This window comes from Drosophila ficusphila, unplaced genomic scaffold (genome assembly GCF_018152265.1).
Source record: "Drosophila ficusphila isolate 14025-0441.05 unplaced genomic scaffold, ASM1815226v1 contig_791, whole genome shotgun sequence".
NCBI classification, from domain to species: domain Eukaryota; kingdom Metazoa; phylum Arthropoda; class Insecta; order Diptera; family Drosophilidae; genus Drosophila; species Drosophila ficusphila.
Window position 1 is genome coordinate 1537054 of NW_025064737.1, and position 20409 is coordinate 1557462.

The window sequence follows — 20409 nt, forward strand, 5'->3', positions numbered from 1 at the left end:
AGTAGCGCCGTGTACGTGACATGTGCTTTGGCGAAATCGAAGCCCAAAATTGTCATTTCGATTAACAAGAAATCCACTTTTCTCTTACTTTTTCTCTCGTTTCTCTGGGCTGCCCCCAAATCAATTTCAGCATCGCACACACAGACCTCAGCGGAGGCGGCAGGAGGAAGAGGATCTGGACCAGGAGCAGGAGGAGGAGGAGGAGCAGCGTTAGGGACATCGTCGTCATCGGCAGCCTCCACCGCCATCAGCTCCGATGAGAGCGGCGACCCATCATCGGCGACCGCATTCTCCAGCTTGGCTCAAGTGTCCTCGCTTCTGCCGGAGGCATCCGCCCTGTCGGCGACATCGGGACTCGTGGAGCCCTATCTGGATGGCTATGCCACCTCCAATGTGACCACTCAGATCGGGACCCACGCGTATCTGCCCTGTCGGGTGAGTGCTCCTCCATCTCTGCCATCTACATCTCTGCCATCTCCACCACCACCATCACCACCACCCCCACATCCCATCTCAATTTCCCAAGGCAAACAAGCTAAACTAGCAGAAAAATAAATTCATAACTTGTGCGTTATTTCGCATTTAGTTGACCCTACAGTATAACTTCGTCAAACCAACTAAGCCAAGAAAATTATTTTTTTTTTTTGAGTTTACTTTTATACTCATATACTTTTTTATTCATATATCATATATTAATAAAACAAAGATATTATTGAAATTTAAACGAAGTAAAAGAGTTTAGTTTAAGTGATTCCGCCTGTTTATTCATAAGTTGCGTGCTGTTTAGTGGAGGTGCGTGCGTGTTTTTATTTGTAATTATTACCATTATTGTTGTTGCGGCTGCCCTCATCAGCGTGACCTGGTGGGGTCCTAATAGAAAACACATTAAATTTTATTGCGCAAATATTTGCCGGATGCCTGGACGCACGGGGACGTGAGCGAGGACGACGAGGTGTGACCGCAGCCTGTTTATTTAACGCAAGGCTCAAAAACAAATGCCAAACAAACGTGGCCAAGACTCTCTCGGGCGATTTCTCACACGCTTTTCATTGTTTGAGCAGGTGTTTAAAGGCCAACAGGAAGATTTGGGGAAAAAGCAGTTCGGGGGTGGTCGGAAAATGGGAAACGCCCTCGGCACGCAGCCAGCCAAATTGTTTGCTTACAAGTTGTAAATATTTTATTTAGCATAAACGAAAACTGAAAATTAAATTCCAACAAATTAGTTTTATGGCATCGCAATCGCTGCCAAGTTTTCGGAGTCGAGGTCAGTCTTGTTACGTGACTCTTTTGCCAATGGGAAGGTCCTTCTAATTATTTAGTATTTATTTAATTTAGGCATTGAGCCAGGGATTAAAGAATTTGGCAGTCCCTCAGCTGTTTATTTGATTTTAGGCTAAAAAGCACACAGATTATGCGTAGCCTTACTGAACCAACATTATTCTTCTTAATAACTTTTAAAGAACGCCTCGAGCATCGCTATGGATTTGATATAAAAATGGAAAATAAATTTCTTTTCTATACAAACACAAGTATCAAATTTAGGCTTTATGCATGCAATTTACTTTTAAAAGTTTTTGCAACTCATTTAAAGCCAAAAATGCGAGGTCTCAAATTCCAGGCCAAGAACAAAGCGATGGAAAATTCACATTAATCGCGGCTGAAATATTTTATTCAGTATGGGGAGGCCGTGCGGCCTGTGTTCTGTAATTTTCCAGCCGAGCAATGTTAATTTCTTGTTGTCATGGTCAATTAAGTGCTCCTCCACAGAGGTTAACAAACGACAGCCTAGACAGCTCCCCGACCTCGAAACTCCAACCTCGAACCTCGAGCCTCCAGGCCAGCCATCATTTCCCGATCCGGGAATGAAAAGTATAAGGCTCGCATCTCAATTTTCGTCAATTACTCGTCGTTGGCTTTACACTTTATGCCCGTCCAGGATGACACGCCCAGTTTGCTCGATGCTCCTTTGGCCGTCCTCCATTCTCCGGGAGCCTTTCATTCCGTTCTCTGTTCAAATGCTGCATTAAGTGCCACAGTTGAGTGAGTCCTCTTAGCCAGGACATCGGAGCAGGAGGCACAGAAGGACCCGGGGACAAGGACGGCAGCCAGACAAAGATGGCTCTTCGGTCCGCTTCTTTTCAAATTGGCCTCACTTGTCCGGGCATTCGATGACATCAGGTGGAGCACATCCTTTCGAGGCAAATGGCTTATTTGAAATATTCCAAGCAGCAGCTTATTTGTAATTTTCGAAGCTTAACTTCTGTTCCGGCCAAGGAATTCGGACTCCAATTAAGTGGGGGCGGACTGCAGACTGCCAACTGGTTCTCGATGTCGTCGCAATCAAAAGTAATCTCGGAAATAGAATTTTCCACAAAACTAAATTAGTAATCCACCCTCGACCAGGCCGAGGCCCAATTAAATGCGACACATGCAACGAGCGCCTAATGAGACCATTACAACGGAATTACAGGGCGGTGACAGCACCTAAACATTTAATGCATTCCCTACATGAGTCCGATTCCAACTGACTACTGCCTACTACTCGTACTACTGCCTACCATTAAATCCGAGTCCAAAACCGAGCCAGGACCAAAGTGTTGAATAGACAAAATCGTTTCAATGCAAACGAAATGCTGCTGTGTGTGCGCCTATAAATGCATTTAGATTTACTAACTACGACACATTTCGATAATATCTGAAACATGCGGATGCCTCTGCTCCAGAGCCTCGATGGCGCCCTGCGTTTGTCTATCCGTCGGCCGGGTTTCATGTTCATTTCGGTATTTAATTACATTTCAATGTAGTTTCTGTGGGCAACCACCAGCCCCACTTACCACTTCCTGACCCCGGCTTCATTTGGTTGCAGTAATTTATTCTCGTGTGTGCGGAGCCACTTTGACGTGCCTCTTCCACTTGTTGAGCAATTCCCATATAGACAATCTAGTCACCAGAGGTCGTCCTTGTTGTTAAGCAGGAACGGGTAACTGCAGATACTGCAGCTTGAAGGCTTAATCTAAGTTAAGGCCCATCTCAATGATACTCCAGCTGCTGATCTGGAGAATAATTATTTGCAAAACAAGTTTATAGAATTGAGAACGACGTACAATTCCAAATACGTTTAAAATCATTAAGCATATTACATATATGTATATGCATTTCGATTCTGTTTACTTTAATTAGTTATATTTCATAGCGAGTTGTAGGTTGAAATAAAGATTTAACAGCTTTATTTTAATAGATTAGAAGTTTTTTTTTAATGAACTTGCATTAAATAGAAAGAATCATTTGCGACTCTATAAAGTCGATATTTTCGTTCAGAATAATTAAAAGAATAGATGTCTGTTCTTAAAAACTTCGAAATAAAGAATATTGGTAATAGCCCTAGTGATTCTAATTAATTTTTTTTATTTTGCCACACCCACTGTTATTATTACAAACTTGGAAAATCTGTGGCACCCACATTTATTAATGGTGCAGCATTTTTATGAATTGGACCAGTGACGAATACCTAGCGAACGAAAGGCACTTGTTTAAACTTGACAAAAGCGGGTTTTGCTTACTTGCTTACATCTTATAATCAGTATTTTTTTAATTTTAGTATTTAGCCATGACACTATGATATACTATACATTATTATCTTTAGAACAAAATATTATTTCAAACAAAATAAATGAATTAGTCGTAACCACACATGTTTCATTAAACACCGGTTTATTTTGTCCCCCACTTTAATTAATACACAATTTTGCTGTGAAAAATACCAGTGCCTAACCACTTATCTATTAATTGGTTTGTTTTATTCCCACAGGTCAAGCAACTGGGCAACAAATCAGTGTCCTGGATTCGACTGCGAGATGGACACATCTTGACCGTTGACAGGTAATTAACAAACTCATTGCTCGGCATTTGAAATCGGGCTCGACGAGTATCTGTCGGCAATTAGAAATCAATTTTCTGCCTTCCATCGAGCAGATTCGTTAATATCATAGGACGTTCTCGACTGCCTTGGGGACGCAGTGTTGTTGTTTTGCGTAATTGACAACGCAAGTGCTATAAACGTAATAATTCACAGACGAGCATAAATATTTGCGTAATTACTGAGATACAGGCTCGGTTTCAACTGCTTTTCCTACACTCGTTCACACAGATATAAATATATGTAGTATTTTGTAAGTGATTTACTGATTGTCGCTCTGTCTGAGACGTTCAGGCATATGCATGAAAATAATGAATGGCAGTCAGCAACAATAATATTTGCCAATTAAAATATCATGAGTTGCAAAAATGCTGTCATAAAGCCTGAAATTGATGACGGCCAATGACCTGTCGGAACGAGAAAATAAACCTTTGAGCCTAAATAAAAGGTCAAAAGTACACATAATCAAAAAATCATTAGCTATTCTTACAAAACTCACTTGCTAACTTCTAACTCTGGAGATTATAAACTGCCGACTTGTAAGACCGATTTGTTCATTCGTTTCAGTTATTTCAGCATTCTTTCAATAAACTCCGTAGAGCTTGCCCATTTCGATCTCTCGGATATTTTTGTAAACTCAATTGAGACGAAAACAATTTACAACAAAATGAATTAAGAGCACAAACTTTGTAGCTTCCGAAGAGCCTTTTCAATTCCAATCTGCGTGTCCTAGAGCAGGAGATGCAGGTGTGTCATCAATGATTCGAGCGTGTGGATGCTGTATGTCGCAAGTGGATATGTCCTTTCTGCTGTTTTTCCTATATGACAGGCCAAGCGGAAACGCAAGTGTGCAATTTCATTGCATTTTTTCCATCTCCCTCCCCTTCAAATTCAGTGAAACTTTACTTCAAACTGTCTCCGATTCCAGCTTGTTGTGTTTTCCTCTGTCTTTTTTTTCTGCACTTACAAAAAATACTAGAGTTTTCGATAATGTCAATACGTAGCTTTTTAAGCTTTTCCTTAAAAAAACTGTTTTCAATTATGTTCAAGCTAATTTGCAATTGCTAAAATTGTTACAAATTCAGAATCAAAAGTATTAAAATTTATGTTCCATTCTCTTGTATTTGTCCTATCAATTGCTTATTAATTTAGAATTCTAAATATTCATATTCATATGTTCATGTTAGACAACTTAAAGATGTATAAAAAAACACAGCTCCGTAATTATCTAAAAATCATTGAGGTAACTAATTCATAGAACACCGCAAAAAAGCTGCAATTTTTTAGGACCTGAAACGGTCTTTCTGTGCATTTCCGCCTTCCTCTGTTTTAGCCACGGTTGCCTTTCAGGGCGTATTGGGCTGCAGGGGGCATGGCAAACATTTCCAGCTTATTACTTTGATAGAAAAGTAAAACCAATGAACCTTTCACATTAGATAAGACAGCCAGCCTGTTTGTCCTCCTGGCGGAGTAGCTTCCATATGTGTGAGTGAGTATCTGTGCGGGAATGGGCGAGTGTGGGTAAGCCAGGATGAATGGCTGGGCATGAATGAATGAATGACTGGCTGAAGGCAAACATAGCTGGGCGGCGAGCATTGAAATTTAGCTGAGATAGTGTCCTTACTGATTGCTTCCTGCAGTGCCCACCAGAGGAGTGTCCTCAGAAGCCGTGCCCCCTTTCTGGCCACCCCCTTTCTGGCCACCCCTTTCTGGCCACTGCCTCGTTCGGGCCAAGAGACGGTCTTCCTGCATTTGCTGCTTCCGCCGCCAGTTGATTGTGTGCGTCGAGTTCTTTCCTGCTCCAATGTCTTCTGTCACATTTATCTAGAAAGTTTTCTTTTTGCCCGCTCGAAAGAAAACCCCAACTGTTTGTCCTTCGCCAGCAGTTCCCCGGCATATCAAACATAATGGGAATAGATTTCAAAAACTTTTAGCCAGCGACACTGCGAGTGTGTTGTATAATAGCGCAAATGATGTGTTTACACTATCATATAAATGTCACGTGCAACGAGGTCCATTTTTGCCGCTGGACACATGCTTTCCTCAATTTATAGCCTCCTGTCCCCCCGCTTACAAAGGATTACTTGGCCGAAATGGGGAGTCGCTTGGAGTGGGGAGTCCTTGGGCGGCGGTCGAGGTAATTACCCGGCCAGGTGTTCCTCGGCTACTTTGTTATCTCTTATCTGCGCACACACAGAGGCACCGAGATATGTGGCATGTGGAGGGAGTTGCGTGTGCAGCAGGAGATGAGCTTCCTCTTAATGACATTCTCCGAGTGGCAACCGCAACAAGCTGCAGCACAAGCTCCTGATGCGATAAGCGAAGCGAAGGAAATGAAACTCTTAAACCGACGAGGGGAGAAAATCATGCCAGATACGTCTGAGGTTAAAGTGAAAATTCCGCACCAACAATCTTGTGGCGGAACACCCTATCACACTCACGAGCAGACCGTCCGGAAATTATGCACTTTCTAGGGAGCACATTCCCTTAATAATAATTTAAACAGTCTCTAATAAGCAAAAACTAACAGATTTAGATTTGTTTTCGACAGAGAGAAAAGTAAACTCCGGTCTTGTTCTCCTGTAAATGTTTGAATATTAAAGCAATTCATAATTGATTAGCAGACCTCTTTAAATTTTAAACTCTGAGAATGCCGTTCAAGCTATGCAACTCTGTATAAAATTACCGAAAATCTCATTGGAACCATTTGATTAGCCCACTTCAGTAACATTTTTGCCTGCACCCAACGAACCGAAGTTTCCGTGTGGCTTATATCACAGAAAAGCGAGAGAGAGGAGAAGCTGCTCCCAGAATTTTCTTCACAACAATAAATTGCAGATGGAAGCTTATGCCGCATCGGGTCACTTGCCAGCACTTGAGAAACGAGCGGAGAGACCGCAGAAAGCCACAGAATAGGGACAGGCCAAAAGGAGTTGCAGAAAAATATATATGGCAAATAGGGGACACTGAAGAACTCGGGAAGCAGGAGAAAAATAAGAGCCAAGGAAGAGTCAAGCATGCTGGGAAAACTTTAAAACGAAATGAAAATTATAAAGTAACTACAAAATCTTGATAAGAAATACAGCGACGGGGTTTGCTATTTAGGGGGAGCGGGAAGGAAAAGGAAAAGCGGGGCACCGAGGAAATGGCAAAAGTCATAAAATGTCGAGTTTTACGAGTGCAAAACGCAAGGGTCTAATCTGGGTTTAGCATCAAAACTTGTTAGCGAGGGGGGTGGCAAAGAGGGTGGCGGGGAGGGGGTCCAAGCCAAGAGCCGGCTTTGGGGCACATAATAAGCAATGTCAACGCATGTGTGCAGTGGGCGTGGCCATTCCGCTGCATTTTAGCCAAATGACGGAAGCATTTTTGCACTTTAGGCAAAGTGCAGGGGGCAATCCCGGGGTGCCAGGGGGAGGGGCAAGCAAAACTAGGAAGAAGGAACAAAATATTGCAACAATGACATTAAACGCAACTTATTTTACTGCTGAGCTTCCCCCAGCTCCGCAACAAAAACATTTGCATGCTGCCTGCCCCAAACACGCAACTTTGTTGTCAACTCTTTCCCCGCGCAGTCTGCCGTCTCTTTCTCTAGTTGCCGCTTAAATGCCGCAACTAAATAACTTTGAGTGTCTTTTGAGTGGCCATTAGTAGCGGACTTAGCGAGGACTCGACTAAGTGGGTCTGCCACCATTGTTCGTTTGTTTAGAATTTATGCTATGTGTGCGCTTTAAGTCAGTCCAAATGGGCCGTGGTTACCGCAACCTGGAGTTTTCAAGCAGGTTAAAACGGTGTGACTTAGTTCTCACAGTAAAACTAGCCAGATGGCTTACCTTAACACTTTTTATTTGAGAGTGGGCATATTGTTATCAAAGTTATTCGGATATATTTTCGAACCACACTTGTTAAAAACGTTCGTGACAAACTGAACTGCGCACCTATGTAACATTTTCTATTAGTTTACATTGTTTTGAGTTAATCTGCAGGTTTCCAGCTCTTTTCTTCTACTTAAATTTTAATGACGTCCAGCGAGGAGATCATAGCTTCATTGTACTTGCTTTTTATTGTAAATGAGCACAAAAGGGCGTTCTCTGTAGGCTGGCTCATAAATATCTCCACATGATCACGAGGTATCAGCCAAATAATTCTTCACTTTTCTGTTAGTCAATATCATCCACATACGAGTTAGACCCAACAAAATTAAATAATGTTTCTCCCTGATGTGTGTTTGCATTGGTGAGCTTATTAAAATATGGTCGTTTTAAGCACCCCTGAACTAAAGTATACTTTCTGCTTTACAATTCTCTACACGTTACTACGACTACCCTTGTCAACTTGTTCTTACAATTCTATTGGAGAAAATAAATACAACTGTAGTTACTCTTGTATAATAATAAACTTTTAATAAATGCTGGCGAGGATTCATACAAAACTTTTGCAAATGCCATCATTTAACTTTCACTTGCTGTGTTGCCAGAGGCAACCATTTATAGCTGAATGCAATGGTAAAAAAAAGAAGAATATTATAATCCTTCCCCGAAATGCTTAAGTTAAAACATAAGTTTGCCATACTTTATAACCAACTCTTCTGCGTTTTCCTCCTTTTCAGGGCCGTCTTCATAGCCGACCAGCGATTCCTGGCCATCAAGCAGCCGGACAAGTACTGGACCCTGCAGATCAAGTACGTGCAGGCCCGAGATGCCGGGTCCTACGAGTGCCAGGTCTCCACGGAGCCCAAAGTCAGCGCCCGAGTCCAGCTGCAAGTTGTGGGTAAGTCAGGGCCAAGACCGTGAACATGAAATGCCGGGCTAAGGGGCTTATGAATATGAGTTCGCACTCAGACACCGGGCTCTGAGTGAGTTGGGGCGTGTAATTTGCGGCCGGCAAAAGCAAAGGCAAAGGTCAAGCGGTCGCAAATGCGAAAACTTTCTAGCCCCCTCACCCGCCACACATCCTCACAAGCCTCACAAAGGGCAGGGCCACACATGGGCCGAGATCTTTGCATGTTTCATGCGGCTACTGCATTTCAAATTACTCACTAAATTGCATTCAAATTGCGGCTGCCGACCATTGCCCATTGAAATGCTCAAAAAAAATAGTAAGCACACACTCGTAGCAACGGAGGGGAAATTTCTTTGGTTGGTCAAGTTTTTTAACGAGAAAACTTTTACGTGCTGGGTTCTGGTTCTGGTTTCGTTTGGGTTTCACAGACACACACCGAGCACCGAGTAAAAAGTTAATTAAATTTCATGTTTGCATACCGGAAGAAACAGCAGCAGAAGCATCAGCATCAGCAGCAGCAGGCCAAATGAACAATGTAAATGTCAGTCGAGGGCATTGGAGGATGTGCTGGGTCCTGTAATTGATATGAAATTTCCCTGGCTCACATTATTTATCTGGGCCGCACAATAACAACCGCATTGCCCGGGGCTACGACACAGAAATCAGTGCGAATATTTTTTGGCCACGGGTATTGGATTTCGGATTCGAATTCGGATTTTATCTATGACACGGATGCATTCATTTGAAACGATTGCTGTTGCAACTTCGCCAGCCCAGCATTGCTGTCCGTTTTGCGGTTGAGGTTTGCTTCACACCGAGATTCGTTTGGCAAAAAATACAGCCCTTGGGCCGGGCGAACAATTCTTGTCGAGAATTACACCATCATTTCAAATTCCTTGACAATTTAAGGTCAATTTAGCCCGGCTCAGATAGCAACGAAAAGGAGAGCGCAAGGCAGTGAAAGTAAAAAGTCAATTTGCATTTGAAGCCAACAAATTGAATTTTCTTTTATCCAACTAACACTTTGGTTTTATGGAGATCCAGCCCAAGGAGCTGCTGGCAAAAAAGGACACATGCTGAGCCGGGAGACGAGCAGCCGAAAAAGAGGGCAAGGGCAATAGACTGGATAATGGTGTTGCCAAAAAGTGATTTTCGCATTTCCGGCCCAGCTAATTTGTATGCTAAACACTTGCGCATGTATGCCAAACCTCATGTGTGCGTGTGCACGTGAAAAAAAATCACCTCGAATTTTTTTAACTTAATTGTTAAATAAAAGAGACTTAAATTTTGCCAAAAGAACTATTATTATATTTTTTTTTGAGTGGGAATAAAGGTGTTACAATTTATTTATTTTATTAATAATTATTTTTGGTAAATTGATGGAAAATTTCAAAAACCGATCTCCTACTTTTATTTCATTTTATAATCAATTTATTTATATTTATTTATATTTGCTATGTTTTATTATACCCTTGCAGAGCAAAAGGGTATTATAATTTCAGTCAGAAGTTTGCAACGCAGTGAAGGAGACACCTCAGACCCCATAAAGTATATATATTCTTGATCAGCATCACGAGCAGAATCGAAATATGTATGTACGTCTGTCCGTCTGTCCGTCTGTCCGTCTGTCCGTCTGTCCGTCTGTCCGTCTGTCCGTTTCCGCGCAAACTAGTCTCTCAGTTTTAAAGCTATCGTGCTGAAACTTTCCCAAAAGTTGTGTAGTTGTTGCACGCAGTATATAAGTCGGAACGGGCCGGATCGGCCGACTATATCGGATAGCTCCAATACAAGAGAATGAAATAAAAAATTCTCACTCTATTGTTTTTCATCAGATCGACTTGAATTCTTCAAGATGGCGTTTTCTAACTGTTATTGAATTTCGGATTAAATTTGATCAAAATCGGATAACTCTATCATATAGCTGCCATAGGAGGGATCGAAAATTATATATAGAATTAATGGAAATAAATTGATAACATCGTTGTTTTTCATCAGACAAGTATGATTTTTGGAATATAGAGTGTTCTTACGACTCTTGAATTACGAGTTAAATTTGATCAAAATCGGACAACTATATCGACATATTTGATGACTGCAAGGGTATATAAGCTTCGGCTTGCCGAAGCTAGCTTCCTTTCTTGTTTTTAAATTCAATTTGTTTCCCATCGAGGTCTAATTTTCTCCCATAAATTGATTATTTTATACTTCATTTTTGGTATGCTTTTATAGTTACGAAGTTTAAATATTGGTAGCATTGTTTTTTTCAAAAAACGTAGTAGTGGAAGAAGGGCGTGGCTGCCAACAGGTATCCATCTGGAGCCAAAAATATTCGCCCAGTTGAATTTCGTATGCGCGGCCACATTTGCGTTAATCTAACGACAAGTTTAAGCATAAAGGATTTCTATTCATGCCCGACGGGGATTCGGCGATCCGTCTCTTTCCCGCCCGATTCGCCCTCCCTTTCTGCATAACCATTATTTGCAGTCGTTTGGCCTTCGTCCATTTCCATTTCCCCGACGTGGCCCAATCGGCCTTTGTTTGTTTGAAGTTGAATTTGGTTGTGCGTGTGGTGCTTCCTGTTCCTTTGCTCCTTTTCTCCCAATTCTGCTGGCCATAACCATTATCGGCAGCACCTATTCCCCCGCCCCCCAACCACCTCTTTGCAGTTTTTCCTGCCAGTTCTTTCCACCCGCTTTTCCCAGCCTTCTTTTGGTGTCGCGCTGCTTGGCTGATTTTGTGCCTTTGCCATGTAATTTGTATTTATTGCATCGTTTTGTCTGTGCAAACGGCCAAAACTCCCTTTGCATGTTGTCGATTTTTGCACCACCCACCGAGCGTGAGGAGCCAAAAACCACCGGTCTTGACCCACCACTCTCCGTTGGCGATGGATGAATTCGATTCCGAGTCTTTGGCAATGGATTTTATGTTGAGGCTCTGGCCTTTGCCTTCGCCTTCGCCAGCCTGCTGCCTGATTTCTGGGCCATATTCGGATGCGGAGCCAAAGTTGGGGTAATAGGCTCGTAGTTTTCGGTCAATTTGTTATGTTAACAGCGGCAGGGGAAGTTGGCGGGATGGAGATTCTTGTTTGCTTTGTTGCTGGTTAAAATGTCAGTTTCTTTGGTTTTGGTTCATTTACTCAAGTTTCTAGGTCACTGAAAGGGGCAGCACAATGGAGCCAAATCGTTGCTAATGCCCCGAAAAACATCAAGTCTGCTTAGCTGCAAACTTATGCAATAATCTTTTAAACTTTTCCCGGGTAACTCGCCAGATTTATATTTATTATCCGAATTCATGGGAGAGCTTTTCACGCTAAGAAAAGCATTCACACCCACCGTGGCTACGCACACATGAATGCCGAATGAATGAATATATTTTTTTCTGCATCATTGAACGACAAACTAGATTTGGTTTTATGAGATTCGTTTTCTGTTCAGCTCATCTCATCCCTGGGCTCCAGATTTTCATTCCTCGCCTGCTTTCGTATTCATTCTTGCTGGCTCGGTCTGCTTATTTAATTTGCTGCTAATCTTGTATGGCCAAAGCCAATTTTGGGGTTTTCTTTGGGTTTTATTATTTTTTCGGAAGCGCATTTTATCTCACCATCAAAAGTGACAATATTCCCTGTGATGTCTGCGCACCTCCCTTCAGCTAATTTCCCTAAAAGCATTTCGCCATAAACTCAATTAATTTAAGTTGCTGCAATTCGCTTGACACTCTTAAGCAATTCCATTCCCTTCTGTTTCCTTTGTGTTTGGAGAATTAGCTGAAAGTGTGGTCAACCTTAGTTTGTTCGCAAAGTTTCGGGTTTCTGCGGTTTCCATTCAGCTTCTTTTCTTTTCAGAATAAGATATAAAGGCTAAGGATAATAGTTTGAGAATCGATGTTGTTAACGAAATTAATTTGAAAAGGTGTCCCTATGATAACGTATTTATTACAGAATTCAAGGTTTAAATGTTCTAAGTTTTCCTTCTTCTTAGGGTGAGTGATTACTTATAGGAGCGATTATAGGGGTTACTAAGTTAAAACATAATTAATGGTTAAAAATATTTTCAAATATTTATTAAACAATTTTGTTGCTCTGATAAAATTTTTCAATTAAAAGAATAAAGCTAAAATAAATATAATACATACATATGTGTAAATAAATGATAACATTAAAATAATTTACATACTTGAAGAAAAGCTTAATTGTATATTCACAGATCTAAAAAATTGTGTTAACAAAAAGCATAAAAAAACATCGACCTACTTTCATAAATTAATTTGAAACTGGTACTTTTAATTACCCCATTCCCACTCCTCGTCGACTTAATTAGAGCCATATGCGTGCAGCAATTTGCTGACTGGAAAATTATTCTCTCACCGGGCGGTGATATCCCCAGAGCCAAGTTGCGTGGGTGTTTAAGTGGAACGGTTGCTAATAACATTGCACATGCTGCTGCTTCAGCTGCCAGACCCCACTTCTATTTGCTATTTTTTTCCATTTTTTTTTTTTTTTGCATATTTTTGCTGCTGTGTCGCGAATCTCTAGTCAAGCAGCTGGAAAACTAACATGCAACAACATGACGATTTTGACAAGCTGACACAGTTTGGTGTCAAACCAGAGCGTGGCGCGTGTTCCACACAGATACACACGCACACACTGCCAGACTCTACACACACACCACCACACCGATACTCTGGGGCATAGTCGGGCATTTTGTGTAAATTCTCGGCGCACTCATTTTGCACATTTTTGTGTAACAGCAGTGAAAACTCGGCGTATACGTGATTTTGTCAAATTTCAAAGCTCACGTCGCTCCACGTTGCCCCAGCAAATGAAGACGCCCAGTTTTCCAGGGGGAAGGGGGAGGCGCACGAGGTGGTGATTTCTGGCGGAGGGGGAAGGATGGGGAAGGTCGTGTGAAAATGTATGCGCCAACATTTCCAACTTGTTTGCCAGTGAGCTTTTTATTCGTCGCCTTTTTGTTGCTTTTCTTCCATTTTTGTTTGACACAACTCTTAGTTTGTTATGCATGTGCGTGTCTGTTGGCCAAAAAATCACCCAGGCGCCGGTTGGGGGACTTCTAGGGAGACTTCTGGGGGGTAGTTCATGCCGGAATCAGTAAGTGAAAAATTGAAAAGTGGATTTTCTTCGGAGGCGGAGTGGCGCTGTGCCACAGCCAGATTTACGTGTGCGACGTGACTCGCAGCTGTTAATTCAATAGATTAGCGAAATGACACAATTTTCGGAGCGCCGAATTTGCCACTTCCACTAATGCCCTTCCTCCTCCTCCATTTCTCTTCCGCCTCCTGCAGTTCCCCGCACGGAGATCCTGGGAGAACCGGACCGCTACGTGAAGGCGGGCAGCAACGTGGTGCTCCGCTGCATCGTGCGCGGCGCCTTGGAGCCGCCCACGTTCATCATGTGGTACCACGGCGCCGAGCAACTGGCGGCCGACTCCCGCCGCCACCGCACGCAGCTCGATCCCAATCTGCCGGAGGCCTCCGGCGATGGCCAGAGCACGGTAAGTTCACTGCAAAAAATTAGTAGTCAAATACAAAAAAATATATATTTGTTATTTGTTTTGCTTGAAACTCTAAAAGTAACGCGTTAAGAGAAACTAAGGCTTCGTTTTCTTTGCATATTTTTAAATCTGGAAATTTTATTGTTAAAAATTTAATATATTTCATTAAAATTTTATAATATTCTAACTTTGAATTTTACTTTAAACATATACCAAATTTAATTTGAAAACTTTTGGGTATGTGAACCAACTTCAAAGCTGTTCTCCCTCTGTCGTTTACAGTCTCTTGCATTTAGCCAAAAGACTCCCATGTCGATTTTAATTTAATTTCTCCCAATTTCCAATGGGTTTCATGGCTAGAAGTGGCAAGCAAAATATATTATAATATTGTTTGGCAAAAGTTTCAGTTTTGTCGCATTTCGCCTAATTGCCTGGCCATAACTTTGTGGCCCGGCCACGACGCAAAAAGTCAGTTCCGGCGCACTCCCAATATTTGGAATACGTGCGCCATGTCCGAACGAAATCTGCCTGTGTTTATCTTTTTTCTTCTTTTCCGAACTTTTCCTTGGGCACTTAAATCTGCAACTGTATGTGCCTGTGTCCTTCTTCTTTTGCAGATTGGCTCATTAATCATCGAGTCGGCCAAGAAGCGCGATACTGGCAATTACACATGTAGCCCGTCGAATAGCCCCAGTGCGACCGTAACGCTGAACATAATAAATGGTAAGTTACAGAGCGGGAACTTCAACGCGAAAAAATATATAAATATATGTATACATAAGAGCATATAAAGGGAATTTAAGAGAAATACGTACTACACATCCTCTGAAATTGTAGTTTAAGAATTATCAATCACGGCCAGTCCAACTTAAAGAACATTTATTGTTAACTTGCCATTATAAAAATAAATATATTTTCTAGACAAAAACAATCAAATGAAAGAAACTTATAATATGAGCAATGAAGACTTTTCCTTTAATGTACATTTTCCCAATTTGCTTTAACATTTTTTAATGACTCACTATTATCTCCAATATCAATTCCACGATATCGTAATAGAAGTTTTATAATGAAGATATTTTATAGTATGCGATTTTACTGATTCACTTTCACTGAGATCACATTTTCTCTTTGTGCATGGGAGCCAAATTGACAGAGTGTTTGATTTTCCGACTTTTCCCTCAATTTTTGCAGGAGAGTCGTCGGCCTCGGCGGTAACCTCGTCGGCAGCCACCACACGGGCCTACGCCCTCAGCATCCTGGCACTCCTACTCGGAGTCTTCATCATTGGAGTGGGCCACCGCACATGACATGTCACTGCCAGCAAGCCAATCTGAAGAGCAGGACGCTCAGCAGCTACTGAAATGTGAGGAGAAGGGAAGCCCAACACTCTGCCAACGTAAAAAGTATAAAACCAAAGTAATTTGATAGACCCAAATAGCAAAAGCGACAGGAAGAGAGAGATTAAACGTAATAATCGAGTGCATGTTGTAAGCTAGTTGATTTTATCCACTAACTAATAACCGATACATATAGGGGATGAGTCCGTAATCCCCGGATTACCGCAGGCAGCTTCGAGAACCCGAGCCCCCTGCTAATCGTAAGTTCTACAAGCTCTAAGCGAACTAGTTAGTAAGCCCCTAGTCTTAGGCGGTCCCTTAACTGATTTTTGTTTGGTTTTTGTTTTGGTTTCCGGTTTTAGGTTTGGTTTCGGGGGCCTCCGTTTTGTGGGAAATGCCAAGTAAGTTTGCATAAATGCATAACCGTAAATATTTATGCAGTTCGATGTGAAATTGCATCGATATCCTGATTCCATTCCGGGTCTCATGGAAGAGGCGGGAAGGATGGGGGAACGGGGATAGGAAATTCCTGCCATCAAATGAATGCGTTTTTGGAAAAATTCAACTCGAATGCATTTGCATGGCAATTTGAGTCTGGAACAACATTTGCAGTCTCCTTCCTATGTGGCGACATGCTGAACTTTTCAATTAGCAATATTTCCCGCACTCTTCGCACAGTTATGCCCCCTCTCTCTCTCACACACACTCACGAATGCCGGACAGTTTTGAATATTTATTATTTTTAGCAAGTACCAACTCTGGCTGGTGACCTCGATTCTTGTTTAGGGAATTCGAATTCGAACTTCCCCTGCCAATAAATTCACCCAAAGTTGTATACCCTCGAATAGGCCGTCCCAAGGATCAGAGAACTTCTACATGCTTTCCAAGGAGTTTACCCAATATTATATTTGGCAAACAGAACCCAAACACCCACGACTATGGACTGTCCGATATGAGTGCGAAACATCGCAAACATTTGCATAGCCAATTTATGGAACTCTATTTTATGTGCTCTTATCTCACGAACAAGCTCGAAACATGCGGGAAAAACCAAAATTCATAAAGTAAATAATTGCGTAAGGAACAAAAAATTATAGCAAATACATGCATTGGTCGGAATGGACAGCCAGCAGAACGCAGAATAACACAGAAAAGCAAACAAAAACAATTTAATTGATAACGAAAGTAAATTTATTGAATTGAGCGGACTGACTCGCGAACTGTATATAACTCTATTGCGAAATTGTTCAACAAAAATGTAAATTAATTGAATATACAAACAAATGATATATAAATGGCAGAGCCCAACCAGAGACGTATTCCAAACACTAATGAATTGCATTTAAACGATACAAATAAATATATAAAATGAACGAATAAATAGCAGGCAGGAGACAAAGGCGGAAGGCGGCCAAGGAATAAATAAAACGAAATCAAACGGACAGAATGTAAACATCGTGTGCAGCGCGAACCCGCAGGCCCGGCTCGTATTTATTTATCCACTTAACGTCCTTTTTAATTACACACACTCGCCCAATCCTCGGCAAATCCCATAAAAATCGTCTGAAATTAATTAAACTTGTCTCTGGCCTTGCGTTGAAGCTGAGGCTGCAGCGTCGTCAACTTAATTGCAATTAGGTGCACGCCGCACACACCCATACACCATGCTCCCACTCAAACAATGCCCTCAAAGCGGCATTAATTATGTGTGCGATTGTCCCAAGGCGCTGGTTGTCACACCCTGCGTGTACTTGATGCGCTCGCCTTTGCGCGTTTAACAAATTGATCCTGGGCCAAGTTAACCGCAAGCAGCTGTGAGCAAACACACACTCGCCAGTTGGGCGAGAAAAATGCCACGGAAATAAATTTCTGCGGTCAATTTTACATCAGGGGCGGGCAGGGGAGGGTTAATTGAACAGGGATTCTTTTCACGGGTGTGGACAATTAACACATTCCCGCTTGCATGCATCAAATGCTCGCGGTCTGCGGCTAACCGCCTTTGAGGCAACCTCCCACCCAACCCCTGCCACTTTTCTTTCGGCCTTTTATTTTCCCGCCAAAAAGCCACCAACAACCCATTGAACAGCCCGTAAAACTGAATGTTGAACAATGAAACTTTGTTAGGCTTAAGCAGCGTACATATATGACCATAGCAAGTACTATACGAATCGAAATCAAAATACATTTCTAAGCTCTTAAGTGTTTTTCATCAAATCGATTAACGTATAAACTCCATACGTGTAATTATCAACACCCCGACTATTTGTAAATAAATCGCATTACACGCAAACGTCCCGAAATCGAAGCGAGGTGTGGACATTACTTTTTAAAGACAGACACTCGAACTCACGTGTATCCATGATATAGCAAAGTTTATTGTTAAGTACCAACTAATAACGAAAGGAATACTTACACATACATATGTAAACGAAACTAAGAACTATGTGAAACTTTAACTGACAAATTTATTGCATTACATACAATAAAAGAATAAAATTGAATAACTTAACGAGATCTTTTGCACAACTCCACGCATATGGGATATTGGCTCAGAAAGAAAACAAGTTTTTGGTTTTATGGTAAGTACAAAATAAGCTAATTTATTTTCGTACATATGTTCGGGAAGATTATGTAGGTTAAGTAAATATTCGCAAATATATGATTTGGAAACATCTTGTTGGATAGTTTATTGGATTTTTAAAACGGAAATCAAAACATCTTGCATTAAATTGAACTGATGAGACAAATATTTCAAAACTAAAATAACTTTAAAGTTACAAAATGATAATTAGTGTTACAAGATACCAAGTTACACGCTTTTCTTCAAAAATATAAAATTAAATTGTTTGCCAGTAGGTATAAAACTTAAATACAATTAATTCGTTTTTATTTTGTAAGAATTATAACACGATAAAATACTGAGCGTTCAAAATTAAAAATATTTAAAATGAATTTCTTTCGATTTTAAAGCTCTTTAAGGAAGTTGTTTTTTTTTTCCTGGTGTTTTCACGACTTCGTTAATGTACTTCATTTTACAGTAAAAATAATTCCCTTATTCCAAGCAGTTTAAGGTCTTTCAAAATCTAAAATTTTTCATTATATATATATTTTTTTTTTTGTATCCAAAAACTTAGTAAAAATGATATTTCTTTTCTTGTGCTTTCATGGATTCCTGAACCATATTTGAGTTAATAGATGGATTTTATTAACTGGTAGGCAAAACCCGAAGAAGAAGTGGAAACAGGCGCTAGTTAGTTGGTATGTGGTTAACCGTCAAAAGAAACGGCCCGGTGTAATCGGTGATGATGCGGCAATAGTTGTCGTCGGCGCTGAATCCGCGAGTTACCTGATGGAGCATCATGCCCACCACGTCTCCTGAGTCGCCGTCCATCAGTGCCTGTGGCACCAATTGGGCCAGGACGTACGCCAGCAGGTCGCCCGTCCGCCTGTCCAGCATAATGGCGGCCACTAGGCGACCGACACCCTGGCGTCGCACTAGGGGATTTCCCGTTTCGGTGACGAAGTTCATGGCACGGCAGAGTCCCTGGGCGATGTATTGCACCGTTCGTTCGTCCACATGGAGGGGACACTGTAGTCGGGGAACCGCCGAGTTCAGCAGCGTGCATGCCACATCAGTTAAGTTGACTTCGAAGCAGTCGTGCAGGATACGGTTGTGCCGGCTGCAAGGACTCCTCATGGGCGCACATGCCTGGTAAATTATGTCCTGACTGTGATACCGGATCAAACGGTGTACTTCAGAGACGTCTTCTGAAAAACATATATATGACCCAGCGTCGACCACGTTGATTGGCCCACAATTTTCGTCTTGTTGTTCTAAAAATCTATCTGGCTCTAGAACTGGGACTTCTTGCTGATCATTATCACCAAGTGCTTTGGATGGTGCTCTTGGGGTAACCCCGGAATGATCCTCCGGAGTCTGACGGAAATCGACTTCGGAAGAGTCAAGCGAGTCTTCTTCGACAATCAGGACATCGCTGTCTGTATCTTCGTCAGATGATGATAATTCCCACTTTTCCTCGAAGTCCTTACACTCTGGTTCATCTTCCGCCATGTGATTGCAATTATTGGCGTTAAAAAATGTCTTTGACATTGTAGATATAAGAACTAAGATCACTTATTGGGTTATTTCACAATACGCAGTTGCCAGGGATGGATAATCGGTAAACTGCATAAATCGAAATGTCATTACTTACGTGTGAATGGCAACCACGGTCGTAGCTTTACAAACGTTATCGTTATCGCTTTAATCATTAGAGGTTTTCCTAGAGCTACGATTGAAATATTTTAAAATTGATCTGAATAAATTATACTTTATTCTACATTTTATGAATTACTGATCTGATTGATTTAAGCAATTATATTGTGACTTGCCTTAAACTAGCGCAATACATCCAAACCAGTGTAAAAATATAATCTACAAAATCTTAATATCATTTATTTTGGGTAAGCAAATTAATTTAGCCCTAATATCAAGTCTCCTTTAATTATGGTACTTTAACTGTTTAAGTATTAATTCGAAAAAAAATTATTTCCAATTCTACAAAACAAACCCTGATAAACCGCCAATTCGAAAACGAATATTTCATTTCCTAAAATCTCTAAAAGTCTTTTAGATTACGATTAAAGCATTTCGAGCGTATGTATGTATGTATACTCGAAATACAAAAGCGGTGGAAAAAATGTCAAATTAATCTAGCCAAGCTCGAAGAGCTTAACAATGGTCATCGGGTCAAGGTCAACTTGTTGTCTAATTCGAAGGACATCAAGGACGAACGTGATTGAAAGGATTTAGGGTTTTGATTTCCGAATTTCCATTAAAGCAGCCGATGTCCAGCAATTGTTGCCA

At 41.3% G+C, this 20409-nt stretch overlaps 2 protein-coding genes and 1 long non-coding RNA gene across 3 annotated transcripts in view; 1 reads left to right on the forward strand and 2 right to left on the reverse strand.

Moving 5' to 3' along the window:
• The window catches only part of LOC108091800 (hemicentin-2), a 70596-nt gene extending 52540 nt beyond the window's left edge, over window positions 1–18056 (forward strand). The window contains exons 3-8 of the mRNA XM_017191168.2: window positions 131–435; window positions 3809–3879; window positions 8523–8683; window positions 13994–14202; window positions 14820–14925; window positions 15397–18056. Of these exons, the coding sequence (XP_017046657.1) occupies window positions 131–435; window positions 3809–3879; window positions 8523–8683; window positions 13994–14202; window positions 14820–14925; window positions 15397–15512 (968 nt within the window). The 3' untranslated portion in view covers window positions 15513–18056. The remainder of the gene's footprint in view (window positions 1–130; window positions 436–3808; window positions 3880–8522; window positions 8684–13993; window positions 14203–14819; window positions 14926–15396) is intronic.
• On the reverse strand, window positions 5842–6480 carry LOC108091803. The gene is made up of 2 exons (XR_001771418.1): window positions 6358–6480; window positions 5842–6257 (listed from the first exon to the last, which is right to left on the reverse strand). It is a non-coding gene; the product is annotated as an uncharacterized LOC108091803 (long non-coding RNA).
• Window positions 18057–18172: 116 nt separating the features above from the next.
• Window positions 18173–19711, reverse strand: LOC108091739. The gene has a single exon (XM_017191083.2). It carries the CDS (start codon window positions 19651–19653, stop codon window positions 18790–18792), a length of 864 nt encoding a protein of 287 aa, XP_017046572.1. The 5' UTR covers window positions 19654–19711; the 3' UTR covers window positions 18173–18789.
• Window positions 19712–20409: the final 698 nt, after the last annotated feature.